The sequence below is a fragment of the Ambystoma mexicanum genome, chromosome 4q, assembly GCF_040938575.1.
Source record: "Ambystoma mexicanum isolate Mex_15411 chromosome 4q, UKY_AmexF1_1, whole genome shotgun sequence".
Lineage (NCBI taxonomy): Eukaryota > Metazoa > Chordata > Amphibia > Caudata > Ambystomatidae > Ambystoma > Ambystoma mexicanum.
The window spans coordinates 115,679,913-115,704,948 of NC_090928.1; the positions used below are offsets into that span (position 1 = coordinate 115,679,913).

Here is a 25,036-nt window from a genome sequence, read left to right on the forward strand (position 1 = left end):
GAAAATCTTACTTAACAAGTACGGCACATAGATTAAAGCACTGTCCACATTATTTTTTATCATGGTGGCAATATAAATATTTTTAAAAAATTGGACGTTTGCCACATTAACCCCTGAAGTGCAGAAGACCAGCTATCTTGTTCTCCGCACTGTGGAGGACAAGATGGCTCGTCCGTTGCGCTGCTCACCTCTGGGGCGGATCGCCCCCACCCCCTGCTGCTGCACTGCTCTCCCCGACCCACAGGATTGTAGGGGGAAGCGCTCCCCTTACATGCCTGGGGGTCGGGGTGCAGCCGTGATGACGTCTGTGCACAAATTTACATGCTGTAGCCAAAAGGCTTCAGTATGTACATTTCGCGGGCAAGCCTTTGCGTGCTGCAAGGGCATTTTATGCACAATTTCCTTGAATGCGGGCTCGTTTTAAAGGGGAGACTCTCCTCTTTCCAACAAGCCCTCACTCGTAGAGATTGCTGGTCGACCAGCAATGACCATTAGACTACCAGGACATTGATTTTGGGGGTGGGCTCTCCACCGGGCTAAACCGCCCCCCAGCAAAAAATGTATTCAACAAATGGCTTAATGTTTTGCCCTATTTAGGGGCAGATGGGTGGTGTTTTGTATCAATTTGCCCCAAGGAAGGCAAAAAAAAATAATGAAGGCACACTTGGGGGCATTAGCAGGCTGGCCCTGTGCTTGTGGGCCAGCCCCCCACAACCCCCAGAAATCCCCCCCCCAAGGAGAGGCAGTTTCTTGCTGCTTCCCTGGGGTGGCAGAATTGAGGGTTTGATCACATTTTGCCATTCCAGAGAAGCAGCAAGGACCACTAGGCCACCAGGGATATGATCTTGGGGTGGGCTTGTATAATCTGTATAACTTGTATAATATCTATAATATCCATTACTGTATCTTGTATAATATGTATAACTTTTACTGTAACCTGTATAATCTGTAACAATGTAAGTTTCGCATTATCCTACCTGCTGCGCCCTTCTACCTATGGGTCTGGAGCGCATTAGAAATAAAACAAACAAACAAAAAAACAATCAATCAGTCCTCCACCCCCAGAAAATGCCAACCAGATGACATAATGTAGTTTTGCCTTCTTTGGGGGCAAATTGGTGCAGTTGTGCACCGAGATTACCCCAAGGAAGGCAAAACATTACACTCCACGTATAGTGGAACGCTTGGGGGTATCCGTGGCGGGGGGCTGGCCCAGTGCCTGTGGGCCAGTCCCCTTCGCATTCCTCCCCAAGGATGGGCAAGACCCTTGCTGCTTGTCTGGGCGGGAGGGGGGGGAACGTGGGGTTCTGTCCACATTTTGCCACACCTGGGTAGCAGCAAGGACCACTAGGCCACTAGCAAAATAATCTTGGGTGTGGGCTCTCTGGGTGGGCCCCCACCCCTCCTGGCCAATCCGCCCCCCACCCTCACCCATCAAGATGCCAACAAGATGGCATATTGTTGTTTTGCTTTCTTTGGGGGCAAATGAGTGCTGTTATGCACCCATTTGCCCCCAAGGAAGGCAGAACAACATAAAGCAATTTTGCCAGAGTCACACTAGGGCGCAGACCCTAGGCCTGTAGGACCAGCCCCCTCGGGAATCCCTCCACGGAGGGGCAGATCCTTTCTGCTTCCCTGGGCGGGGGGAGCAGAATTTAGGGTCTTGACCCATTTTGCCAACCATGGGAAGCAGCAAGCAGCAAGGAGCACTAAGCACCAGGGAAAAGATTTTGGAGTTGGGGGAGGGGCTGATTTGCCCGTCACAGTACCCCCAGCTGTCCTGGATCTCTGGCCAGGCCACATTAGAGCTTTTCCCCTCAGGGGGAGGGATGGGTACCCTGCCGGGACATCCATTGACCACTGCTGGGCTTTGGGACGGTCGACCCACATGGGAGACAGGTGCCCAAACCCGGCAGCAGCACCCCCGACCGTCCTGGAGCTTTGGCCATGCTGCGTTGCAGCTTTTCCTTCTGGGGTTGGATGGGAACCCTGCTGTGACATCCCATGACTGCCGCTGGGCTAGGGGGCAGTAGATCCACGTGCGAAGCAGACACCTAAGTCTGGGGCCAGCTCACCTGCCTTCCTAGATCTCTGGCTGGGCTGCATTATAGCATTTTCCTCTGGGAACAATGTTGACCGTGCCATGCGCCCTGCGACTGCCGCTGAGCTGGGTGGGGTCGACCCATTAGCGAGGCAAACATCTGAGGCTGGGGGCAGCACCCTCAGTCGTCCTATAGCTCTGGCTGGGCTGCATTACATCATTTCCCTGCGGGGAGGAATGGGGACCCTGCCGGGGCTCCCTGGGAATGCCGCTGGCCTTGCGGACAGGCAACCCACATAGGAGGCAGGCGTCCAAAGCCTGAGGCAGTACCCTCAGCTGTCCTGGAGCTCTGGCCATGCCGCATTACAGCTTTTCCCTCTGGGGATGGATGGACCCTGCTGGGGTTTCCCTGGGACCACAGCGGGGGATGCGCAGCCCACCTGGGAGACAGGCGCCCAAGGCTGGGGGCAGTACCATCTGCTGTCCTGGAACTCTGACCATGCTACGCCACAGATTTTCCCTCTGGGCAGGGGCGGGTATCCTGCCAGTTCGTCCGATGACTGCCGCTGGGTTGGGCGGCCAGGTAAGCACACCGACACATGTGAGGTACTGCTTTCGGCGGGACACTTGGGGTAACGTGGGAAGGTAGGACATGTGTTGTTACTGGGCGTGTTTGTGGTTTCATGGTGGCAAATGTTTGAAAATTGTGGGGGTGTTTTTGCCTACATTTTGGACTTTGCAGGGCCTTGTGGGTAATATATTCTAGGGCAATTCACGCAAGTCAGCCCTCTTTGGATTTCCACTGGTGTCTCTTTTCAGAAATTCATGGGGGATCCCTGTTTTCCTTGGTGTTGCTGCAACACCCCCGGCCCAAATCTGTGTCTACCTGGGTTTCAGAATTGCAAAAATGCCTGTGATGCATGCACAAAAAAACCAAAAATTACCATTTAGCTTTGCATAGAAAGTGGTTAGGGAATTGTCTCCGTCAATGAGTACTTGACATAAAACAACAATTGGTCTGTGCATTGAAATTGAGTAGTGAATGATGCATGGTCCCCTATTGTGCATGTAAGTGGCCAGTGATTGTTCATTGAACATGGTCCATAAATAAATCATTCAATAAAAATAACAGTAGAATCATGGTTAGTGAATCTTCACAAAAAAAGTGGTCCGTGATCTGAACTGTTGGCACAAAGGAGTAGAAATAAAATAAATATGTAAAGCTTTTCAGTTTACAAATTAAAATAGGACCCATAGCTGTACTGCTTTAGTCTTTCACTATGAGGTGCTGGCACTTCTTCATTGACAAAGAAACCTGGTGGTAAAAGAAAATAGAACCGTATGTTATCTCACACAGCTTACTCTGTGGGTTCCAGTTATTGGTGGTACTGCTTGACAAGCTGTCAGTTGTACCCTCTGGGCTTTCCTTAGAGGGGTTGGGGGCTAGGGGAGTATAGTTTTGGATACTGTCTACCTCTTATAGCGAGGGCTGCAGTTGGAAGAACCATATAGGATCTGTTTTGTGATTGGTACCAGGAAGTTGAAAGCGTCAGCCCCAACTAGTTGGGTGGGTAGCAAAACTGTAAAATTATTAAACTCTGTGATTGGGAGCTGTCCCTACTTAAACTGTGGGTCTGCATTGTCTGATCAAACCTTGGGTCGCACCCCACAGAGGATTTGTAAAGATACTCTGCTGGACTCTTCCAAGATCCAAACAGATGGAAAAGCTTTACTTTATATCTGAAGTCACTGACCCAACCACAAGTTTCCTTGGACTCTGATTGCCTTCCCAAAAGCAACCAATTGTTTCTGAAGTCCAGTCCTATCTTTATGATCGATCCATATACTTAACATTGAGGGGTCCCTTTGCATCAGGCATAGTAACCCGCCCACCCAGTCAGAAGCCCTAAGGTACCCCATGGCACACTGTCACTCGCTGTACTTGAAGGACCTGCTCAACCTATGACTACTGAATACTTTTGATTCATCTGTTACCTGCACAGTTTACTCAACTCTTTAAAAACATAAAATCTATTTGTCTAAACCGCACAGTGTAGCATCACTTCGTTCAAAGTAAAACTGTGTTATCCTGTATCTTAACCATCCCTCCTCTCCTAAAACAGGACCTTGACTTCCCAAGGAAGCTACCATTTTTGTGTTGGTTCATAAAAACCCATTTCCCTAGGATTATAGAGGGACACACACTCCCTGAACACGACTGAGAGGATCCTCAATAGTATGCACCTACACCCATCATTCACAATGTTAAAATTGGAAATCTGTTTCTTTTCTGAAATACAATTTTATTATAGAAAACTGCTCTAGCTTTTCTTAAAAGGATAACGTTAATCTAGATCCATAGATTTAGATTTACATCTGTATATTTCAATGTATGCTTACTTTGCAAATCGTATCACTGACTGATTTTCGATTTATGGTGGTCTATTCAGGCTTCTTCAAATGGCTTTTGTTAGTCATCACTTTTGCCTTTCCTCTAGGGCCCCGGCTGGACTTGGACCCAGATATTGTTGCAGCTCTTGATGACGACTTTGACTTCGATGATCCCGATAATCAGCTTGAGGATGACTTTGTCATACAGGCCTCTGACCTTGTGGAAGGGGAGCAGGTGGAAAGTGGTGACAGGTGTGGGACACTTTTTGTATTCAACATTTCTGTCCTTTCCTTCATTCATTATATGTGTGGCTTTAATCTAGACACCCATATACAGATGAGTTTCTCCATATCTTGTCTCTTAAAGTCTGTGGATGACGTTATTATTTTTTTACAGTGCCCTGTGTCTGTACACACCTTAAGGGTGTGCACTTAGTAACCATTTGCTATATTTTTTGGCAGGTGTCGTTTTGGTGATGATGATGAGGATGGATGGGAGGACATGGAGGATGGTGATGAAAATAGCGGCAGCGAAGAGGATTTTGACTCCGATGGTTCTTTGTCAGATGAAGGTGAAGGAGAATCCTCCAACGGTCCTCCAAAGGAGTTTCTGTTTATGCAAGAAGAAACCAGGAGCCGCTTCACTGAATATTCCATAACATCCTCTGTTATGAAAAGGAATGAGCAGCTCACCTTGCTGGATGAAAGGTTTGAGAAGGTACGGAACTTGTCGTAGGTAGTACCTTGCATGTGACATTGCCCTTTCACAGAATTTCAAAGGAGCTGCAAATGAATCTCAAGCAAGAGAAGTTATTTTATATTCTTAAACAGTTGCACTATACATTTTTGTTAAAAATTGTTTCATACCACCCAATAAGGCAACACTCTGACATTGGAGGGCAGACGAGAGTAAGAAAATCATGGAGTAAGAAAAGGACATGGGTAGGAGAAAAGGTGATAGGAGTTGATTGGATGGAGGAGAGTTGTAAGTAAGGATTTCAAGATCTAACGGCACATACATGCACCACCTCTTTAGATCTAGTCAGCGATTGTGTAGGGCTAGGTAGGTAGTCCCTGAGAAAGATTAGATACCCGGGGAATTAAGGGCCATCATTGGTCAAAGACAGAAAAAAAACACTAAGGGTAACTGGTCTGTAGCACTAACCGGTGTTATGTCTGGGCTAAGGAGGGAATCCCATGGGAGATGAGAAAGGGACAGCACTTGCATCGCTTTTCCAAAGCAGTGCCTCTAATCAAGCATATTACCTGTTTATCATTGCTCTAAGGAACAGTCCACTCTTTTTGTTAATGGTCATAAAAAACCTTGAACCATCCTTCAATGTCTGGAAATACTTAAGCCATCTGTGCCAGTATGAGTCATGAACTATTTTTGTATCTCCACTCCACAGCAGGAGATGCAGATTCCTGGTCCTTGATCTGGGTATCGGAAGCATCTCCTGCTGTTGACGCTGCTGAAGTGATCTGCTCCAAAGCACTAGTATTAAACCACCTTGTCAATGCTATTACAACACTGCGTCCATCATTGTTTCTCAATGTCTAGCGTAATCTAAGGGAAAAGGATGTGTTTTGAGTTATCTTTTAAGCCGGTGCTCTCCCCCAGAGGTCATGTCTTCTGACAGTTGGAAGTCGCAGACGGGGCTCGCCCAGGGCGAGTGGGTAGGATAGGGGATAAGGAGTATTAAAGGATAATTGAGCAGTGCTGTGAGAGCACCGAAAGCGGAAGACTACATCCACTCTGTTTCAGTCCAGACCTACTGTTTTATGTTCCTCATCATTTCCAAGGTACTATGTGAATTTGTATTGATACATTATTTTTTTCTCAAATAGTTGGAGCATTATGTGGATATCGGAATATATGAGGCCAGAGGCATCCACCATTCCTTTTCATGCTGACCATAAAAATTAGTAGAGCGATTGGGAAAATGTAACTGTTGGATGTGAAAACGTTTCTGATTGTACAAGGGGAGCCCTTTCTAAAGTGAGTGTTTCTATATTGCAGTTCTATGAACAGTTCGATGAGGATGAGATTGGAGCTCTGGATAATGTTGAATTGGAAGGATTTATTCACTCAGAAAGCACTCGGCTGAAGGAAGTTATAAATGACTACTACAAGCAAAAAGCAAAGGAGTATGTACAAGATATATTTAGTTTTGTCAAGCAAGTTAATATTGCAATGGATTTCTGGTGCTTGGATCTGGTGGTTTGACAAGATGTAGAACTATATCACTGTGGGTGAATGAAAGGCACAATTGCAGCTTATATAAATCGCAATATCTGAAAATGTATTTCCATTGTTTTGGGTGCCTTCTCAAACGTCTCTTTACGAATTCACATCAAGGTTGAGATGTAAACTGTGTCACCGATATGAAAATGAATCTAAAACTATTTAGATGATTTACAAGGACCCACTTTGCAACACATTCTAGAACTACCATTGGTATAGCCAATTTTCTAGCTTTGTACATGTAGATAAAATTTTGTAAAACCCCAACGTAACCAAAATGTGGTACCCTCTGCAGTTGTAAAGCCCATACCTATCAGCTTGTCAAATGCTGGACATTGGGACATTTGCCATTGAAGAGAACTCCCAATGTTTCCACTTCCTAATGATTACCAGATGACAAAGCGTCCTACTTGCTCCTACGACAAAGCGTCCTACACAAAATACTTGACTTGTACAATTACTACAGTGTTTATCCGAAAGATGATGACATTGATCAGTTCATTAGTGCACACAAGAGGCAGAAGTATCCCTTAACTTGCTCATTGCTCTGTTAATTGAGAGCCCAGATTCTCTGCTCTTGGAAAAGTGAGCTAATGATAATAGATTTGCTAAATTGATTGGTGAAAAAGAAGGCTTGACTGTGTAAGGAGCTGCCATCACAATTTCTTTTATTTTCCTCCCCACTCCGTGGCCATGGGGTCTCCACCTGATGCCTAATTTGAGAATGAAGCAATGGGCGGTGACACTGGTCTTTGGCATAGGGGATAATCGCCTAGACATGAAGCAAGCCACCTGCTATGGATCACTTTAGATGTTCTCCTCACTCTGCCACCCTCCATGATATGTGGTGCTGCCTGTTGCCGCCTTTTTGTGCCTCTTGGGGCATACCTGCCTAGTCTCCGGCTTTATCCCTGAGACTCAGGGTTTTCACACTCTTCTCTGAGTTTCCGTAGAAGAGCATGGAGTCTGCGGGTTTCTAGATGTTTGGTGAAAGGCCCCTTGAATCTGTAAAATCGGACCCGTGTCAGACAATGTTAAAGGTTAACTGAGGATAGCTGCAGGGAAGATTCTGTGTTTTCTCAACGTGAATGCGCAGGTGCTGAGGCATAGAACACTCGCTAAAAAATGTGCAGGGCTGGTTAAAGTGGTGGTGGGTGGGGCGTCACGTAACACAAATCTCTGGGTTTTCTTTTTTGAAATGTAGGCAGGGATGTCTTGGGGGAATCTGGAAAGCTCCCCTAACATCTAAGCCCGCTCACAGTGCTGCACAGTAACAAGCTTCAGGTTTGTGTGAAACCATGACTACAAGCAGATTGTAGTTTTCATGCCCTGCATGTAGGGCAGACGCAGCCTTTAACAGCCCACCAGCACGAGCTAAGGCAGGCCCGAGCGAAGCAAGGGCCTCAGCTTGGACCGTGTTAAAGGCTGTGACCGCCCAACAGGCATGCCATGAAAGCCATTCGCACCCCCGGGGTTCGTCCGGAGTGCGAATGGCTTTCCCAATTTTGCATCGGGAGATCCGCGCTGCTTGCGCAGCCGATCTCCTGATTCAAAATGAATTTTTTAAAAAAGCCCACCGCCATATGTATGTTTCTGATGCTTGTTAATCTGCTTAGAATCACATGCTGTGCATTTGGTCCGACATCCAGTGATATCCGCAGAGTATTGCATCTTGTCTTTCGGGGACCGAAAGGGGACGTCGGCATAGGCGTGTCTGTAACACTATCCCTATCGTGATGTGTAGTGTACCCAAAATCCCTCATGCGCCGAGGTCCCGCCGATTGTTTTTTTCCGCCCAGATACTGGTCGCCCTATAGCGCGGCTTTTCATAAGAGACATTGTTTATCTTTATTCCGACTTTGTCGGTTATTTCCCATTAAGTCACTTCGAGAGCGATTCAAGCAACCTCAACGGAGACTACGGGAAGTTTTGACGGCGGTGGATTCCGGTGCCTAAGATCCAGCGGCTGAGCCATCCACGTGGCCGGGCCCTCTGGCCGGCCAACACAATAGGGAGAGTGGGGTCGGGTGGCCATATCTTTCGTTATGTCTTTCCTCTTTCCCCCTCTTTGCCCTCTAGGTCAGGTCATCTTTGTTTGTTTATACCTTTTACTATGGAAAGGACACCATTTAGGTTCTGCCCTAAGTGTAAGGTCAGGTACCCTTGGAAAGACGAGCACAGAACGTGTAATTTTTGTCTCCCCTTAGATCACGACGAGAAGCGGTGTGCGGCTTGTAAGCTCCTTCGCCCTAAGACCCTTAAGGAGCGCTGTGTAAAGGAGTGGGCCGCGTACGGTATGTCTCAGGCTGAACCCTCCTCCCCCACCGCCACACCCGCCAAAAGTGACGGGGGCACTGACGATGACCAAACATCCGTGCCGGATGTCATAGACCTTGAGGCGGACACTTCTAGGTCCACCACGCCTGTCCCTGACCCCTCAAGACGTGACACATGTCTCGCTTCAGGGACAACACCTGGCGACGGGGGCGTACAGAAACCACGAAACACTAAGCACACAAACCCACCACCGATTTCTGCAGTTCTGTCGAAAAAGGTGAAGGTGCCAACAGGGCCGTCAAAAATGTCAGCTGCCTTCCCTGCATCCCCAGCAGCGTCTTGCGACTGGGCACTCCAAAAACAAGGGCGCTACCTCTAAATCAGGTTTACACGCCAAAGTGCGGTCATTTGACACTCCGGCGCCCCCTAAGGGCCCGGTAGGCCCGAAACATACTTCTAGGCCTCCTAGCCTTTCTGACCCGTTAACTCGCGGAGATTGAGGAAAGTATTGCAAGGATTACTTCGGTGGTTGTGCCGCGACCTAAGACACTGTCGAAACGCATGGAGCGTGCCGCGTACAAGTCTAGAGACACACCATGGTGCCCCAATACTTGCGAAAACCTACGAGGACAGTCGGGAGCCTCTGTTCAACACCCTCAGAGACACATTTCGACACCAAAGAGCGGAAGGTGACGTTTTTCCACCTTTTGGGCCTTTCTGGTTCCTCTAAGTGGACAAGGGAGAAGTGAGAAGGGTGCATGGACCGTCTTGAAATGATTCTCGCTTTCTGAGCATCCTTCCCCTAAGAGATCTCGTGAAGACCCTCTTTTGAGATCAGCTTCACGTTTCCAGGAAAATCTTGACACTCGACCCTCAGCTTCTGTCCAACATGAAGATGTGGTTCAGATGGACACTTACCAGGACATCTACAGCGAAGACCCTTCCTTTCTGCAGGACTACTCTGAGGACCAGGCAGATGCCATGGACAACTGGGACGAAACCCAGTAAGTGGAATCTGAGCCATGGACGCTCCCCAGGCAATATCAGGACACTGGTGTTCTATGCCTGGATTCTCCTCCAACCACCCCGGCTTGCCAGGCCTCGCCTGTAGACGATCAAATGGCCTTCAATGCCATCTTAAGGAAGGCAGCAGAGCACTTTCAGGGAGACGGTACCCGAACAAGACTTTGTGGAGCACATTCTCAAGGAAGCCCCCCTCCCCCTCAAGCCAAGCCATTTCTCTCCTAAACTCTGTTAAAAGAAGATTGGCCCCCTCCCTGGTCACGCCAGCTCAGGCTTGGGCAGTCAACCCAAGAGTGGAAAAACTATTTCGGCCAGCTTCTTTGGACCCTCAATATATTAAAGGCCACGCCACCCCCGACTCCTTGGTAGTCACTACCACCCGGAAACAGGCAGGGGTACCCCTTGCTACGGGGGAGGCACCTCCGGATAAGGAATCCAAAAGGTTGTACGCCCTAGGTAAGCGTGTTACCTAGACAGCTGCATACACCACACGCATAGCAAATAACACCACGCTGCTTGCCAGTTACGCAGATGCACAATGGAACCTTGTACAGGAAGGTCTTCAGGAGGTTCCTGAACCCGCTAGGTCCAGGCTTCTCACTATTGTGGCTAATGGCAGGCACGTAAATCAGAATATAATCAAAAACACTCTGGAAACAGCAGGCAGGTCGCTGGCGCAGGACACTCTACTCAAGCGATACGCTTGGCTGTGCAACTCGGGGTTCAATCCCGAAGCACAGGCTGCTCTTATCGACAAACCCATAGAAGAGACCAATCTCTTCGGGAAAGTGTTCGACGATGCCATGGAAACGGCCTAGAAAGAGCATGAAACTCTTAAGTCCTTGCAACAAATAACTCAAACATTCCCCCAAAAGGGGAGTCGGTCCTAGTCGGTCCTTTCAAGGGCAATCCCATGCAAGTCAAAACAACTACAATACGGGAAACTGGAACTCTGGACAAACATGCGGAAGCCCTGCCAACTACCAAACTAGGGGTCAAGGACGCGGCAGAGGCAGCGGCCCCAATCCCAGAGGAGCCGCAGCCTCTGGTCAGAAATGACCAATGGATCCAGGTCCCCTCCCATGTCACCCCTGTCGGGGGGCGTTTAACATCTTTTCTCACGGCATGGGAGGGGATAACTTCAGACCAGTGGGTTATAAAGACGGTCGCCCATAGGTACTGCGTGGAATTCGCCCGACCACCAAAGTTCACACCGCCACGCTCACGATGCCTCTTGCCGGACCATCTGCAGATCCTGAATCAAGAGGTGGAAGCGCTTCTGGGAGAGGACGCCATAGAAGCTGTCCCTATTCGTCAGGTAAACAAGGGTATTTATTCAGTGTACTTCCTTGTACCCAAAAACGACCTCACCATGCGCCCTGTTCTAGACCTGTGCCGAGTGAACACATCTATAAAACCTCAAAAGTTTTGTATGGTAACGCTACAGGAAGTGATCCCACTGTTGAAACGGGGACCACATGGCAACATTGGACATGAAAGATGCGTGCTTTCATATTTCAGTGTTGCCAGCACACAGGAACTTTTTAAGGTTCATGATAGAGGACAGGCATTACTAATTCAAGGTACTCCCCTTTGGCATTGCCTCAGCGCCTTGCGTGTTTACAAAGGTCCTGGCAGTAGTGGCAGCACACCTGCGCAGACTATCCGTCCCGGTTTACCCTTACCTTGACGACGGGCTCATAACAGGGGACTCTTACGACACATGCTTTTTGAACACTCAGAAGACTGTAGACCTTCTGTTCAGTCTGGGATTCCCTATCAACGAGAAAATGTCCAGTCTAGTCCCCAGTCAAGTAAAACATTTTCTGAGAGCTCTAATCAGGACAAAGGATGGCCTTGTCTTCCCCTTCGAGAGGGTTCAGAATATGCTTTTTCAGATCCCTCAATATGTAGCCAGTCAGGAGGTGACGGTACGCAAGGCCATGCACTTGCTAGGTATGATGGCGTCATGCATATACTTGGTTCCCCACGCATGGCTGCTCATGCGTCCCATGCAAGAGTGGGTCAACAGCCAGTTGTGTCAGGCCAGCGGACAATGGGAAGATCTGGTAGTTGTCTCGTCAGCCCTCGTTCTCCCTCTGCAGTGGTGGTCGAGGGAAAACCTCTTGAAGGGGAAGTCCTTCACCACCCCTGCAGTGGAAACCGCTCTCACGACAGACGCATCTCTCACAGGGTGGGGGGGGCGCACCTGCTTCAGCAGACAGCGCATGGAGTGTGGTCTCCACAAGTAGCATCCAACCATATAAATCTGCTAGAGCTATTAGCGGTGTTCAAGGCACTGAAAACTTTTCAGACGCAACTACAAGGGAAGACCATTCTGGTTCTGACAGTCAGCACCACATCCATGTATTACCTGAACAAACATGGGGAACACACTCTCCGGGGCTATCCAAGCTGTCCCAAAACATTTGGATGTGGGCTTTCAAACACAAGATGTTTGTTGTTCCAACACGTTTGAGGGGAACTCAATCTTTTGGCAGACGTGCTCAGCAGAGAATTCCCATTGCCCATAGAATACGAATGGCGTTGCACGAAGACATTGTCTCCAACGTCTGTGCAGAATGGGCCTACCCAGAGATCGACCTGTTCGGAACTCGGGAGGACGCCCAATGCCAAGACTACGCCTCCAGGTACCCCCAGAACCGCTCCAAGGGGAACGGACTCTGGATAACATGGTCAGGGAAATTTGTTTACGTTCCCCCGCCCCCCCCCCCGACTCCCCTACTCAACAAGATAGTGCCCAAGATGCACCGGGAACCAGTCACCATGATATTGGTAGCCCCCGTGTGGGCCTGCCAACCCTGGTTCGCTCATCTAATGGAAATGGCCCTCTCCCCACCAGTAAAACTACCTTGACCGTACAATATGTCTCAGGACAGGGGGAGACCATACACCCATGCCCACAAACCCTGAACTTAGCAGCCTGGTTCCTGAGATCATAGAGTTTGGAAACCTTCAGCTCCCTCAGAGATGCATGGACATTCTCAGGGAAGCTAGGAAACCAAACACCCGCTATTGCTATTCCAGTAAATGGAAACGCTTTGTCATCTGGTGTAATGCCAAGGGCGTCGATCCCATCGTTTGCTCACCCACCCACATTGTGCTGTACCTAACCCATTTGTTAAATGCAGGACTGGTCTTCAATTCCCTAAAGGTGCTCTCTCAGCCTACACCAGGTCACAAAAGAAAGTGTCATGGTGGAAAATACCAGTGATTAAAGCCTTTATGGAAGGGGTTAAGAGAATCCATCCCCCTTATTTCTCACCCAGCTCCTGATTGGGATCTAAATGTGGTTTTAACCAGTCTCATGGGATCTCCATTTGAGCCAATGCATAAAGCAAGTCTGAAAGACCTTACTTGCAAGACGCCCTTCTTAGTGGCTATCACTTCTTACAGTCCACAGGGATAAGGTGGTTCTGTGCACTCATCCCAGATTTGCGCCTAAATTCATCTCAAAGTTCCATGTGAACCAATCGATCGAACTACCCACTTTCTTCCAGAATCCCACTAGAATGGCCGAAAGAAGCCTACACACACTGTGCGCAGGGCAGTCATGTTCTACCTGGAAAGAACAAAACCACTGAGGAAACCAATTTTTCGTTTCAGTGGCAGCTGGTAGAGAAGGGGATTCTGTCTCTAAATCGGCTATCTCAAGATGGATTGTCAAATGCATCACACTGTTTCTCTAAGAGAGAACTACCCTTCAAGTCTAGAACACACTCTACTCGGGGCACTGGGGCTTACATAGCATTCATTGCAAATGTTCCCCTACAGTCCATTTGCAAAACGGCAACCTGGAGTTCTGTACACACCTTTTCAAAACACTATTGCCTAGACGCTCATTCTAGATCTGATTCTCAGGTGCGACAAGCAGTATTAAGACATCTTTTCACTACTGTTCCTTCTCACAACCCACCTCCAACTCCAGGTACTGCTCGCTAGTCTATGCACAGCATGTGATTCTAAGCAGATTAACAAGCATCAGAAGACATGCATTACTCACCGTAATAGCATTCCTGATGATTGTGTCTGCTTAGATTCACATGCGCCCTCCCTTCCTCCCCGCTCAGGGTGGGAGGGACATAGACGTCTTTTTACTTTCTCTCTTCATGTACTCACTCAAAATAGCCTTGGGCTTTCTTTTGGCTGAAAAAATCAAATCGGAGGGACCCCTGTGCGTGAGGGATTTTGGGTACACTACACGTCACAATAGGGATAGTGTTAAAGACACGTCTATGCCGACGTCCCCTTTCGGTCCCCGAAAGACGAGATGCAAAACTCCACGGTTACCACTTGATGTCGGACCATATGCACACCCTGTGAATCTAAGTAGATACAATCATCAGAAATGCTATTATGGTGAGTAATGCATGTCTTATGGCGTTGGCCAGACAGAGGAGCTCGGGACCGCAGGTGAATAGGGGCGTGGCCGAGCAATGTAGAAAAAAAAATGTTAACCCCTTAAAACCATATATTAACACACATTTATATCCGATGGACGGGAAAAGATATGTTGTCCTATTTGTAAAAGATCAGATTGGACTCCAATCCCATCTACAGCTATGGGTTTTTTGTTGTGGCAGTTGGGAGGACAAGATGCCAGATATAGGTTTTGTGTTTTGGAGTGATATGAGGCCAAAGGCCAGGTATGCGTTTTTGTTTTTAAAGTTGGGGCAGACAGGAGACCACACATTCATATTTTGCCTGCTCTGCTTGCATTTGGCTTTTAAAACCAAGCCAGACCCCCTGCCATCGCAGTGGCTCGGCTCTACCAACAAATTCTTTGACTTCCGAACTTCTAGTTACGTTAAGTTATGCAATATGAGATAGAAAGTGAGATTAGACCAGAGGGCTGAGAAAGAGAACTGGGTGATTATTATTGGTTTCTTCCTACGCACAACAAGCCCATAGGTCTCAGTGCCCACATGAAAGACCAACAAGTAAGATTAACAAATCCAAGGATTACCAGGGTTCAGAAAAAGCAATGCAGTGTTCTTGAGCAGGTTCATAAAATCCTACATTTTTGCTTCCTACGGTCTCTTTAGGGAGGGGTACTTTAAAACCCCACGTGGCGTGGTCTGCTCCTACATGGATCTCTTGTGCGAGTTATTTTTGTTGCAGTCATCTTCACTGCACTTAGTGGATCCATGGCTTAACCGCCCTTCGTGACAACCTGTCAGTTGATTCCTGGACCAGGCCTACATCATCACCATCACCTTTTATTTTTTTACAAGATACTGATGTACTCCAAGCCTATGAACGCATGTTTCTAGGACCTTACAAAGGAAACAATGCCTCAGCCCCTCTCTCTTTTTGGGCTTTGTACTACTGGCCTATCTAGTCAGGCTCCTCCGGTCTCCTACTTGGTCTCTCCCATTTTGATTCCTCCTTCTCCAAAGGTCGCTATGGCATCAGTTGCTCCACATCTCAATTTACTGTGCCGAATCACCATTTACCGTTCAGGACCCTGACCCCGCCAATGACTGTAAGAGAGAACGGCGGTGAGGTGCACTAACAGAGTTCCTTGAATGTGGGAGAACGCCATGTAACTTCAAAATGGCCACCACCACGGTGGCTGTTCTTTAGTAATTATACACACATTGAACACTAGAGAATCCTTGTTCTTGGAGACACGGGCAGAGGGCACTCGATGATACCCACTCATTTAGGAAGCATTTAAGCCACTCTAAGATGGCCGCCGTCTTTGAGCCCGATTCCCACCAATTGTGAGCATCTGAAACCAGAGACGAATAATGCTTTAAATACACAGACGTGGAGCAGCCGACTGGTAATGCCTGTCTGCTGCCTTGCTGTCTGTAGAGTTGTGAACACAAACCTGCGAGAGGTAGATGCAGTTGGCTTCATAGAATAGAGTATTTTATTGTGGCATAGCCTTTCTAACACTGTTATGCAGGTGGTTGTCCAACCTTAAGGAGGAGTAGAATACTTGCAGAACCCTATGCAGTTTCAACTGGGTGAGCTTTTTAACTTTTTTTTAATGCTTATTTACACTTTGTTTACTGAATCAGAGATTTGTCAGCATGTCAGTGACAGTTATTTTATTGATAATATAATCTGCCTTGTTTTAGGCACTTGCAAAGGGGTGGCTGGCTCTAAGGGAACAAAAGAGGTTAGCGACACAAATTAACACATTATTTAAAAGTATAATGTACATGAGAATATTATAGTAACATAAGGCTATCTTTGTAGGTATGAAGAGAATTATTGTTTTCTTAAGAAAAATAAAGGACAGCTTTAAAGCCTTGATGGATAACGAGATTTATCTAAAACACATCGGCATAATGGAGAGTCAATTGTTTTGTGTTCGTTTTGACTCAAAAAATTAGCTGTTCTATGTGTTAAATCATTTGAGCTAAGTTGTTAATGTGAAATCACAAATCTAATGAGTTCTATGTTTTCGTATATTGAGAAATCTATCAAGTATTTCTTAGTTATACATATATAAACTTATAATTTTTTCGGACATGACATTTCTTTGTTTGAAGTCTGCAAACTTTAATTGAATGCATTAGTTGATTTTGAAGGACAGAGTCCTACAGGAGTGCACTTGGGTTCTCTGTTGGCAACAGGCTTCTACCCGCGGTTGACTATACCTGAGATGGTCCACCAAAAGAAGTTCCATCCATTGGTAGATACGTTCATGAGAGGTTTATGGTTCACTCATACTCTTACATCCCGTCCCCTTTCCTCCATACTGCATGGGGTCCCTTCCTAGGTACGAGAGACGGAACCCTTTTTGCCAGAAAAAGGCTTCTTCCCCTTTAAATTTAGAGGGGCGCGGGTGTGAGGCCCTGGATGCATGCGCTGCCCTGACTCCACCCTCCGGCGCCACACCTCAGTCCCCTTTTCCGTGTCGACGAGAACAGGCTGATTTCACCAGCGCTCCTGGGTTTGGGCAGTGTCCATTAAAGGGGGTCAGAACGCTATGACACATCCTTACAATGCAATGTCATGGCAGAGGACCAATGAAGTATATCAGAAACCTCATCCACCTCTGTGTTAACTCAAAGAAATGAGATGTGGCGACTACTTAGACGGTGTTCTCGTGCAGTCGTGCCTTCTGTCTCCATCTGCATGCAATGTGTTTGAGCTCAGCAATAAATCTTCATCAGATTAATTGACAGCTTCTTGACCACAGCCATTCAGAAACAATTCCACAGTTTCAGATTCTGAGCAGTTTCCTATGGATAAGTTTCATCATTTTGGAGCCATCCTGGTGGAAGAATGTTGGATGGTGCGAGATATTTTTTATTCTGCACACCATATGGACATAACGGCCAAAGGCTTTTGCTTGGGGTGGACATGCAGCCAAGTACAAACAATACAAGGACAACATTGTAGATTTCCTCTTTGACACTGTAAACTTACTCCACAGATCCACTCAGGATGAACTTACATTCAATAAACTACACACACAAATGGCAACATCCTTGGTCACACTCTCCAAGAATGTCTTGGTTCATCACAGAGGGAGAAGGTTTTTGGGTCTTCCAGAAAGCCCAACAGATGTCGCAGTACTTATTCGAGAAAACAGGAAAAATAAAGTGTGTTCTTTCTGTCACTCCTCCTCCACTTCTTCTGCCACTGCCAATTTAAAAGCATTGACTAATTGAGCCTCTACCGTATGACTCTAGTAGAGGGCAAGATTGCTCTTCATCTGGATGCCTAAAGGGCCGTTTCAGAAGATGCCCCACACTTTCGGTAACCAGTCATACCTTCATATCACTGCCTTTCCTCCTTCCCAAGTTAACTGAATTTCCCTTTTGGTGACAGTTTGAATCAGATGGAGATCATGCAAATCATTCCTCTAATGGTGCCACACCCAACACCAACAAGGCTGGCCTGTGTATTGTACTCTTACTTTCCTTAACGCAGCATTCACTTCCCCAAGGAACGTTTTAAGATGACAATACTTGCACAGCTTCCTTATGCCCATCATCAATTGGATTACATATGTGCAGTGGGTCTGAATGATGCTTACTTTCACATCCCAATTTGTGAACAGTGTTGGGAAAGAATTCTCTTTTTTAGCAACTTTCCCTCCATATTCGATGGGCCCCCAAAAAATGTTCTTGTTTTTTAACCTTTCCTGACATTTTGCAGGGGAGTGAAGCTAAAGGCCTTTAGCTCATTTTGTTATAGGGGAAACTGAATTAGTACTGGGAAACTGTTTACCTTTTCTCTTTTTACCTTTTGGTAACTTTTTGACAGTGCACACAGCATTTTACCATGCAGTGCAGTGGGGACCTTTTGCATCACCCTAGTCTTTTACACTTGTGATTTTTGGTTCCTTTTACGTGTCTAAAGACAAGCTGGCGATAGGAGGTACAGTTTTACAATTTTTGCATTCTTTTTAGTGTGCACATTCACATTTACTGTGTATGGCTTCTAAACGTGGCTATTGCCCTAAAATGGCGGTGCCACAAGATATTCACGTGTTCTTTGTCCATATTGTTGTTTGAACGCCTTCTTGCCTTCTCAGGTCAGGAAATCCCATATACGATCATGCACGTGCCCAGGAAAGCTACTGATTTCGTGGGCTAGTAATGTCTTTGTGTGTGTTTGACCCAGGCAGGGGGTGGGACTGTTTCCTCCCAATCATCATCTGTGGTGCCAGAGAGTTTTCCTAAAGTTAACTTTGAGGTAAGACTACAAAACTATCCCAATGTTTTATTTTTTAGATCCCCCAACTCTTAGTATCAGTTTGTACTACTCATGGAACCTTGGTAGAGTGGCAGAGCAGTCAGGCCTATAAGAGGAAGATGTGAGCTGTAGGTAAGTACACTGAACCTAGTTAGTAATGCAATTCAAAGAAACACTTGCACATGCATGTGTGTTAAAATATATGTTTATTATATTTACACAAGATATGCTTTTAAATACTTGGTACATTGAACCAAAACAAAAAAGTTAACATGTAGATACTTTTTCAAAGGCAACTGTTCAGTTTGTAGTTGCTTGAAGTTAAAATTGTTAGTGTTTGACACGAATGACAGTTTTACCGTACTATCGGTACTACCGCAGACTTGCGTAAAACAGAAGTAATACAGTAATTACATTTAGTTCGCTAAACCACATAAGGTGAAGTCTTTTTGGAAGGCAAACATTTGGTTAGTCAAAAGCAGAGATTAAGGTTATAAAGGCAGTGTATTTGCACACTGAGGCTTATACTGTCCAATTCCCAACCTTAGCTCAAAGGCAGTTCGGAGAGGCTCAGAGTCTTGCGAAGCAGCAGAACAGCAAAAGTTCCTGTGGATACTTTCTAGACTCTAGTCTTACATATGACGGAAGACTAACACAACATCGCAGACCATGTTAAAGAACTCATTAAAGGGTAAGAGTGGACACCTCTACACGCACTATAACGCTTTGGAGCGACTTCTTGGATTAAGGTAAGCAATACCTTTTCTCCCCACAGTACCTTAGGTTAAAAGAAATGTTTGTGGCTGGGTTCTCCTCGATGTGGCATCGTTGGACCCGACCTCCGGATTCCTTGGTCTAGTGATGAAAGGCAGGAAAATGGACGTGATCTCTCAGCAGTCTCAAGGGAGGATCTCTGGCATGGATTTCTTCTGTTTCTCGGGTCAGGCTGCGTTTTGGTGCCTTTTCCGCAGAACCAACAAAGGGCATGATTCGCTCGGTCAATCTTCTTCGATTCATGGAGTCCAGCACTCTGGTGAGGGGACTTTGAGTTCAATTGTGTCTCTGGAGATTCACCTCGAGCTCAGCAAAGTTGAGTGGATTTGGCCTTTCAGGAGATGTTGCACTTCAATTGGGTTGGAGGTCTCCTGGTATTTGGGTTCTACAGCTCTGTAAAGTCATAGGACCTCGGCAGATGACTCCGATTGGAGTTGCTCTCAGGACTGGTTGTTCCCACCAGTCCAAGGGAAAGAGTCCTTTTTGGAGTTCCTCTGTCGTATAGAAAACGGGGTCAGTATAGCAGTGTTGCAAGGGGTCTGCAGGCATCTCTGGTCATCTTCGGTTACTTCAGATTCCAGTGGTCGACGTGCCTTTCACCTCAGGAACCTCACCTTTTATTCAGTTTCAGCACACATTCCTCTGCAATCTCTCTCAGCAGTTTACAGAAAGGGGCAGTGGCCAATCGGGACAGCCAGACCCCCAGTGGGAGCGTGTTCCGTTCAGGCACTCAGACAAAGATCAGGGGAGTAAGTATCTCCTCCCCCACTTTCTGCTTGCTCAGACACACTGGAGCGTAGGGGGGCGGGGGGACACTCGAGGGTTCCCGCCAAAGGCAAAACACTCACACAGACCTGCCTATCCCAGCTTGGTAGAATAAGGGCTAACCAAGAGCAATCTTGCTAGAAATGGCAAAAAATGAAGTGAGCCACTAAGATAGAATTTAGGTAGCCTTATTGTGCACCACCGAGACTGTGAACGTAGCCTATGGTTAACAAATAACACAATAGTTAGTAGAAAACATCCACTGCCACCAGCCATAGCTAGAGGGTTCTCTGTGACTAAAAAGTCACAGGCGCAGAGAAGGGGGAGACTAATTATCCCCTTGGTACTCCCCATAAGGTGGTGTGTTCCAATCTCTCAGAATATAAAGTTCTAGGAAGATACAAAGTATCTCTCTATCCTTAAGAACAGTAGAAAGTAAGGATCTAGAAAGAATCTCAAAGGAAGACCCAAGGGGATCCCAGTAACACTGCTCATAAGGAGCTGTGCTGCAAAAGTAAAATAGAAATGCCTTAAAAGAGATAATGAGGAAAGTAGACTCCATAGTAAGGTTAAAAGCAGAGAACAGAGTTCCAAAAGACAGAGCCCACAAGAATGAATGAGTGGAAAAAGGCTCCAGTCATTCAGGATATAAAGAAAAAGGTCCAGAAGTCCAGCAAAAAGTGCCGGAGGTCTCACTAGAAGAGGGGATGAAGCATAAACATGATAAAACTCCTTAACAAGGTTTTCCTAGGTTGTTTTCTTACTTTGCCTGAAAAGGGTCCAGGTTTATCCCTATTTAGACAATGGTTGATCCTAGCTTTTATGCCGGTCCGATAGCACAGCGAGTAGAGTGCTCGCTTTCACATCTGTGCAGAGCCTGCTGACGCAGATTCGAATCCTGGCAGGGCCAAACTCAGCCTTTGATCCTTCCGAGGTAGATAAATGAGCACCACACACCGTGGGTAATAATAAGCAGCGCTCAGATACCTGAGAGTTCGTAGTGTATATAAATGCAAAATTATTATTATTATTTTACCCTTCAGGACACCATTTGCTCTCTACAGCTACTTCTCGACCTGCTCTTTGACTTTTGCCTTTGTTAATGTGAAGAAGACTTCTTTGATGGCCTCCCACAATAGAGTTTGTAATGGATGCGTTCCTCCCACAGAGTCCTCATTTACGACACCAAACTCGCATCAGATGCCATCCTGATCGGAAAATATTCAGTGACCAGGTGGCGCTGTGTTTTTCTGAGGCATACTCGGTCACTGCTTCTCAGTGCCATACCCTTCGGAAGTGAGGTCACCCTTGCATATAAACATAACTGCTTTGTGTCAGTCACCACATGGTCAACGTCTTATAGACCTGGGTATGACATCCCCATGTCCTCCAATTCAGCTATGGCCTGGGAATATACATCCCCAGGTTAAGTATTCCTGTAATTGGAGGGAAATTAAACATTTATGGACTACACCTTCCAGAATTTGCCTCAGTGGCATAGAGAAAACCTGACTGGATGGTTGCATGTGTTAATATCCCCCCAAAAATATCGTGATACAGAAATATTGCCATATTTTTGCGGCGATATTGACCCATGGACCCTGCGGGGGACACCCCCTCAACCCCAGCATTATTTTAAAATGTGCGGGGGGCACCCCCGCAACCCCAGCTCCCACAAATGACCCCTCACCCCCAAAATATCGTCTATGGCTAGACAAACGGTCATATGTACGACAATATTTTTGGTGGGGATATTTTGTAGGGATACCAACTGGATCCAGTCTAGAAGAGGTCTACAGAGAAACATTTGTTGGGTTCCTAAGCTAAGAAAGTACGAAGGAGAACATGGTTCAAGCCCAAGTTATCCATCTCCCTCCAGCAGACTACTCAAGAGAACTGAATCTCCCTCCACTAAAAAGGGAAACCCAGACTAGAATACAAAAATTCACTTAGACATTTAAGGGCAAGAAGAATGTGGAGAAAACCTGAGCTACTGTCAATCTACCCAGGCGAACACGGGAACCAACACCCATGGCCATCCTGGCAGATACGGTGGTACCTTTTGGGAGAGAGGATGCTCCGTAAAATGCATTCCCCTGCAGACCCGTGCGTTGTCAGCCTGCTCACTTAATCTGCGTCAATCACATGACCCATGCAACGGGGATACGATGGTATCGCACCGTTAAAGGAGGTGCTCTGTATCAAGGCGCTGCTTCTCAATATTGCCAGTATTTCATTTGAAAAAAAGTACTCAACGTGATGACTACAGTGCTCCTAGTCCACCCTATAAACCACACACCATCCCCCATAAATGAGTTGGCGAAGACCCTTAGCGGTAACATGTGTATAAGGGGAACTGAGAGCTGGCACAGAAAGGCGGGACTTGCAGGATATCGGACACTCTTGCAGTTCAAATGGCTCCATACTGGTCCCTTTCCATGTAGGGTACTCTCATATAGCGTGGATGAAAGGGGCATTGGTCACTGTGGGGAGGAACCTTTTCTAACATAACATCTGCAAAACTGTCTCCCTCATTATAACCACCTGCCCCCAACACTACCGATCACATATGCACATCTAAGAAATAGTGTGTGGTCGAAGCATCATAATGCCTTAAAGGCACAGTTGTGGCACTGCACTGCTAATCTAACCCATATACCGCTATGACGATACCTCTAAAAGTAGGGACAGAATTTCAAAGCCTTTGGCCGGATGGTTTCAGCCATAGCTTATTTGGCAATAAGGGCAGCTGATGCTATAGCGATTGCCACTTGTTACACACAGGATATATGGCACAAGGCAGCTTGATGGCATGTCTTCCACATGACCGTCAAGTGATGGGGTTAGACAAAGTAAGACTATAAGTACATCCTATAAGCAGAGCTTCCACTTTATAGATTTAACTGATCCAGCTAGTCTAGGTCACACTGCTTCAATGCTTTCCGGCTTGTCCCTTTTCAAGCAGAGAACTTTCAATATGTGATGCAAGCCCTGACATTGAGTTTCTGCCTCCACTCAATATTTGTGTACAGTCTGCAAGGCCTCCACAGATAATTGGGCTTCAATACTTGAGTGCCCGACCTACTTCTCATACTAACAGTTATGCATGTGCAGCTTTGTTACTGGAGCAGTGCTTGTTTGGTGTGGTGATGGCTCGCTACCTAAACTTTGAGCTGCAGGTCTTTCTGAATGCAGTGCCTATGGTTTGGCATTCTTGTTCTCTTGATGATGCGCGCCCTTCCCATTGAATATAGGTGCTGCACAAGATTCACCCCCATACAGGAAGGTCTGTGAGATTAATTTTTCTGTTTGGCCAATCCTTGCTTTATTTTCTGTTTGTGCGTTTGTGAAAATTAATAAGGTTATCATTATTTTGGTATGTAATATTGTACACTGTTAACTCAGCTATTAATTAAGGATAATTATGGTTCTGTGAAAATAAAAGAAACCAAGCAAAAGCCGAACTATTTGGTTACCAAGAAATGGAAAGATCTAGTATGCTCTAAATTGGTGTTGCCTGCATTGACCTGTTGGGTTTCTGTCATCTTTATTTAAAGCTGCGTGAAACTTGATGAATTAGAGCCCAGAGATAGCCATGATGCTCCTCCAAGTGACGAAGATTCTTCTGAAGAAAAGGAAGAAATGGAAATGCTTGTTATTGAGGAACCTGGAGAAAAATGGGATTGTGAATCGATTTTAAGTATGTGTCTCACATATTTTCTTTATTAAACTGTGTTGCAGCCCTTATAGACTTTGGACCTGTGTTGTAGGTCATCCCTCAAATTGCTTTGGTGAAGAATATAAGGAAAATAATGAGTTTGATATGGTTGAAGGCAGGGTGTAGGCAGGGTGTTTTAAGTTTTACCGCGTTCTCATTGTCACCTGCATAACAATTATTTTGAGGCATCTGTGTGGTTTGGTGTGCTGCTGCTCTCAACACAAACCAGCTGTTAGCAAATTACTTGTCGGTGTGTTGATTGTTTTCTTTTTATGTACTCTAATATTGACTAATTTCAAGCTCACCAGAGGGAATGTTGGAAAATGCTTTAATTTTTCTTGACACATAGTGTTCAATTCTGTACAGTTTTGTCCTTACTGTGTCATCCTGCCTTTTGTGTTTTGCCACCATATTGAACAAAATAGTATGTTCTTCACAAAGGTAGTAAATCACATTGCGTAGAAACTTCATTGTAGTATCTAATAAAATAGAGGTAATCGCATAATTATCCCACAAACTTAATTTGTTTTGCACTGGTTGCCTTCATCACATGCCAAATAGTTTTTCACACAAACCCAGGTACATGATAATGTGCAAGCATCTGCATGAAGCAACATGCAGATGGCCGATCTTGGTTCACAAGAAGAAAAGTTGGTGGAATTTGTGGTTATCAAGAGGCACAATATGGGATTGTCTGGTGGACTGGATAGGGTATCGACGGTCCGGGGCATGCCGCAAATGCTTTTAAATAGGGTCCCTGGGCTGACACCACTTGATCCGGCATGCTAGAGTGGGTGCCAAGGCTATTAGCACCCCGGTTTTCAGATCAGGAAACCTAGAGTGTTAGGAAAAATGTATTTTCATTCAAGGAACTGAATGCTGCATGCGTCCAGTTCATTGAATAAAAATACTGGCACAAGATGGCCACCATGGATCTGGAAGGCGGGTTTCATAAGAAGCCCCTCTTCCATTTCAATGCGGCCGCAAGTGGTGACTGAGTGAAGCTGCAGCGGCCGTCGCCACAGTCGGATAAGTCGGAGTGGGGATGGCGTTTCTATAAAATGAAGGGATTGGGAGGTTGGGAAGAAGCTGGCGGGCGGGGGAAGCAGCCAACGGG

The 25,036-nt window shown here is 46.3% G+C and overlaps 1 protein-coding gene across 1 annotated transcript in view; it reads left to right on the forward strand.

Moving 5' to 3' along the window:
• Positions 1 to 25,036, forward strand: part of LTV1 (LTV1 ribosome biogenesis factor) — a 224,806-nt gene that overhangs the window by 109,702 nt on the left and 90,068 nt on the right. The window contains exons 5-8 of the mRNA XM_069607617.1: positions 4,540 to 4,684; positions 4,895 to 5,150; positions 6,453 to 6,580; positions 23,759 to 23,901. Coding sequence (XP_069463718.1) covers positions 4,540 to 4,684; positions 4,895 to 5,150; positions 6,453 to 6,580; positions 23,759 to 23,901 — 672 coding nt within the window. The remainder of the gene's footprint in view (positions 1 to 4,539; positions 4,685 to 4,894; positions 5,151 to 6,452; positions 6,581 to 23,758; positions 23,902 to 25,036) is intronic.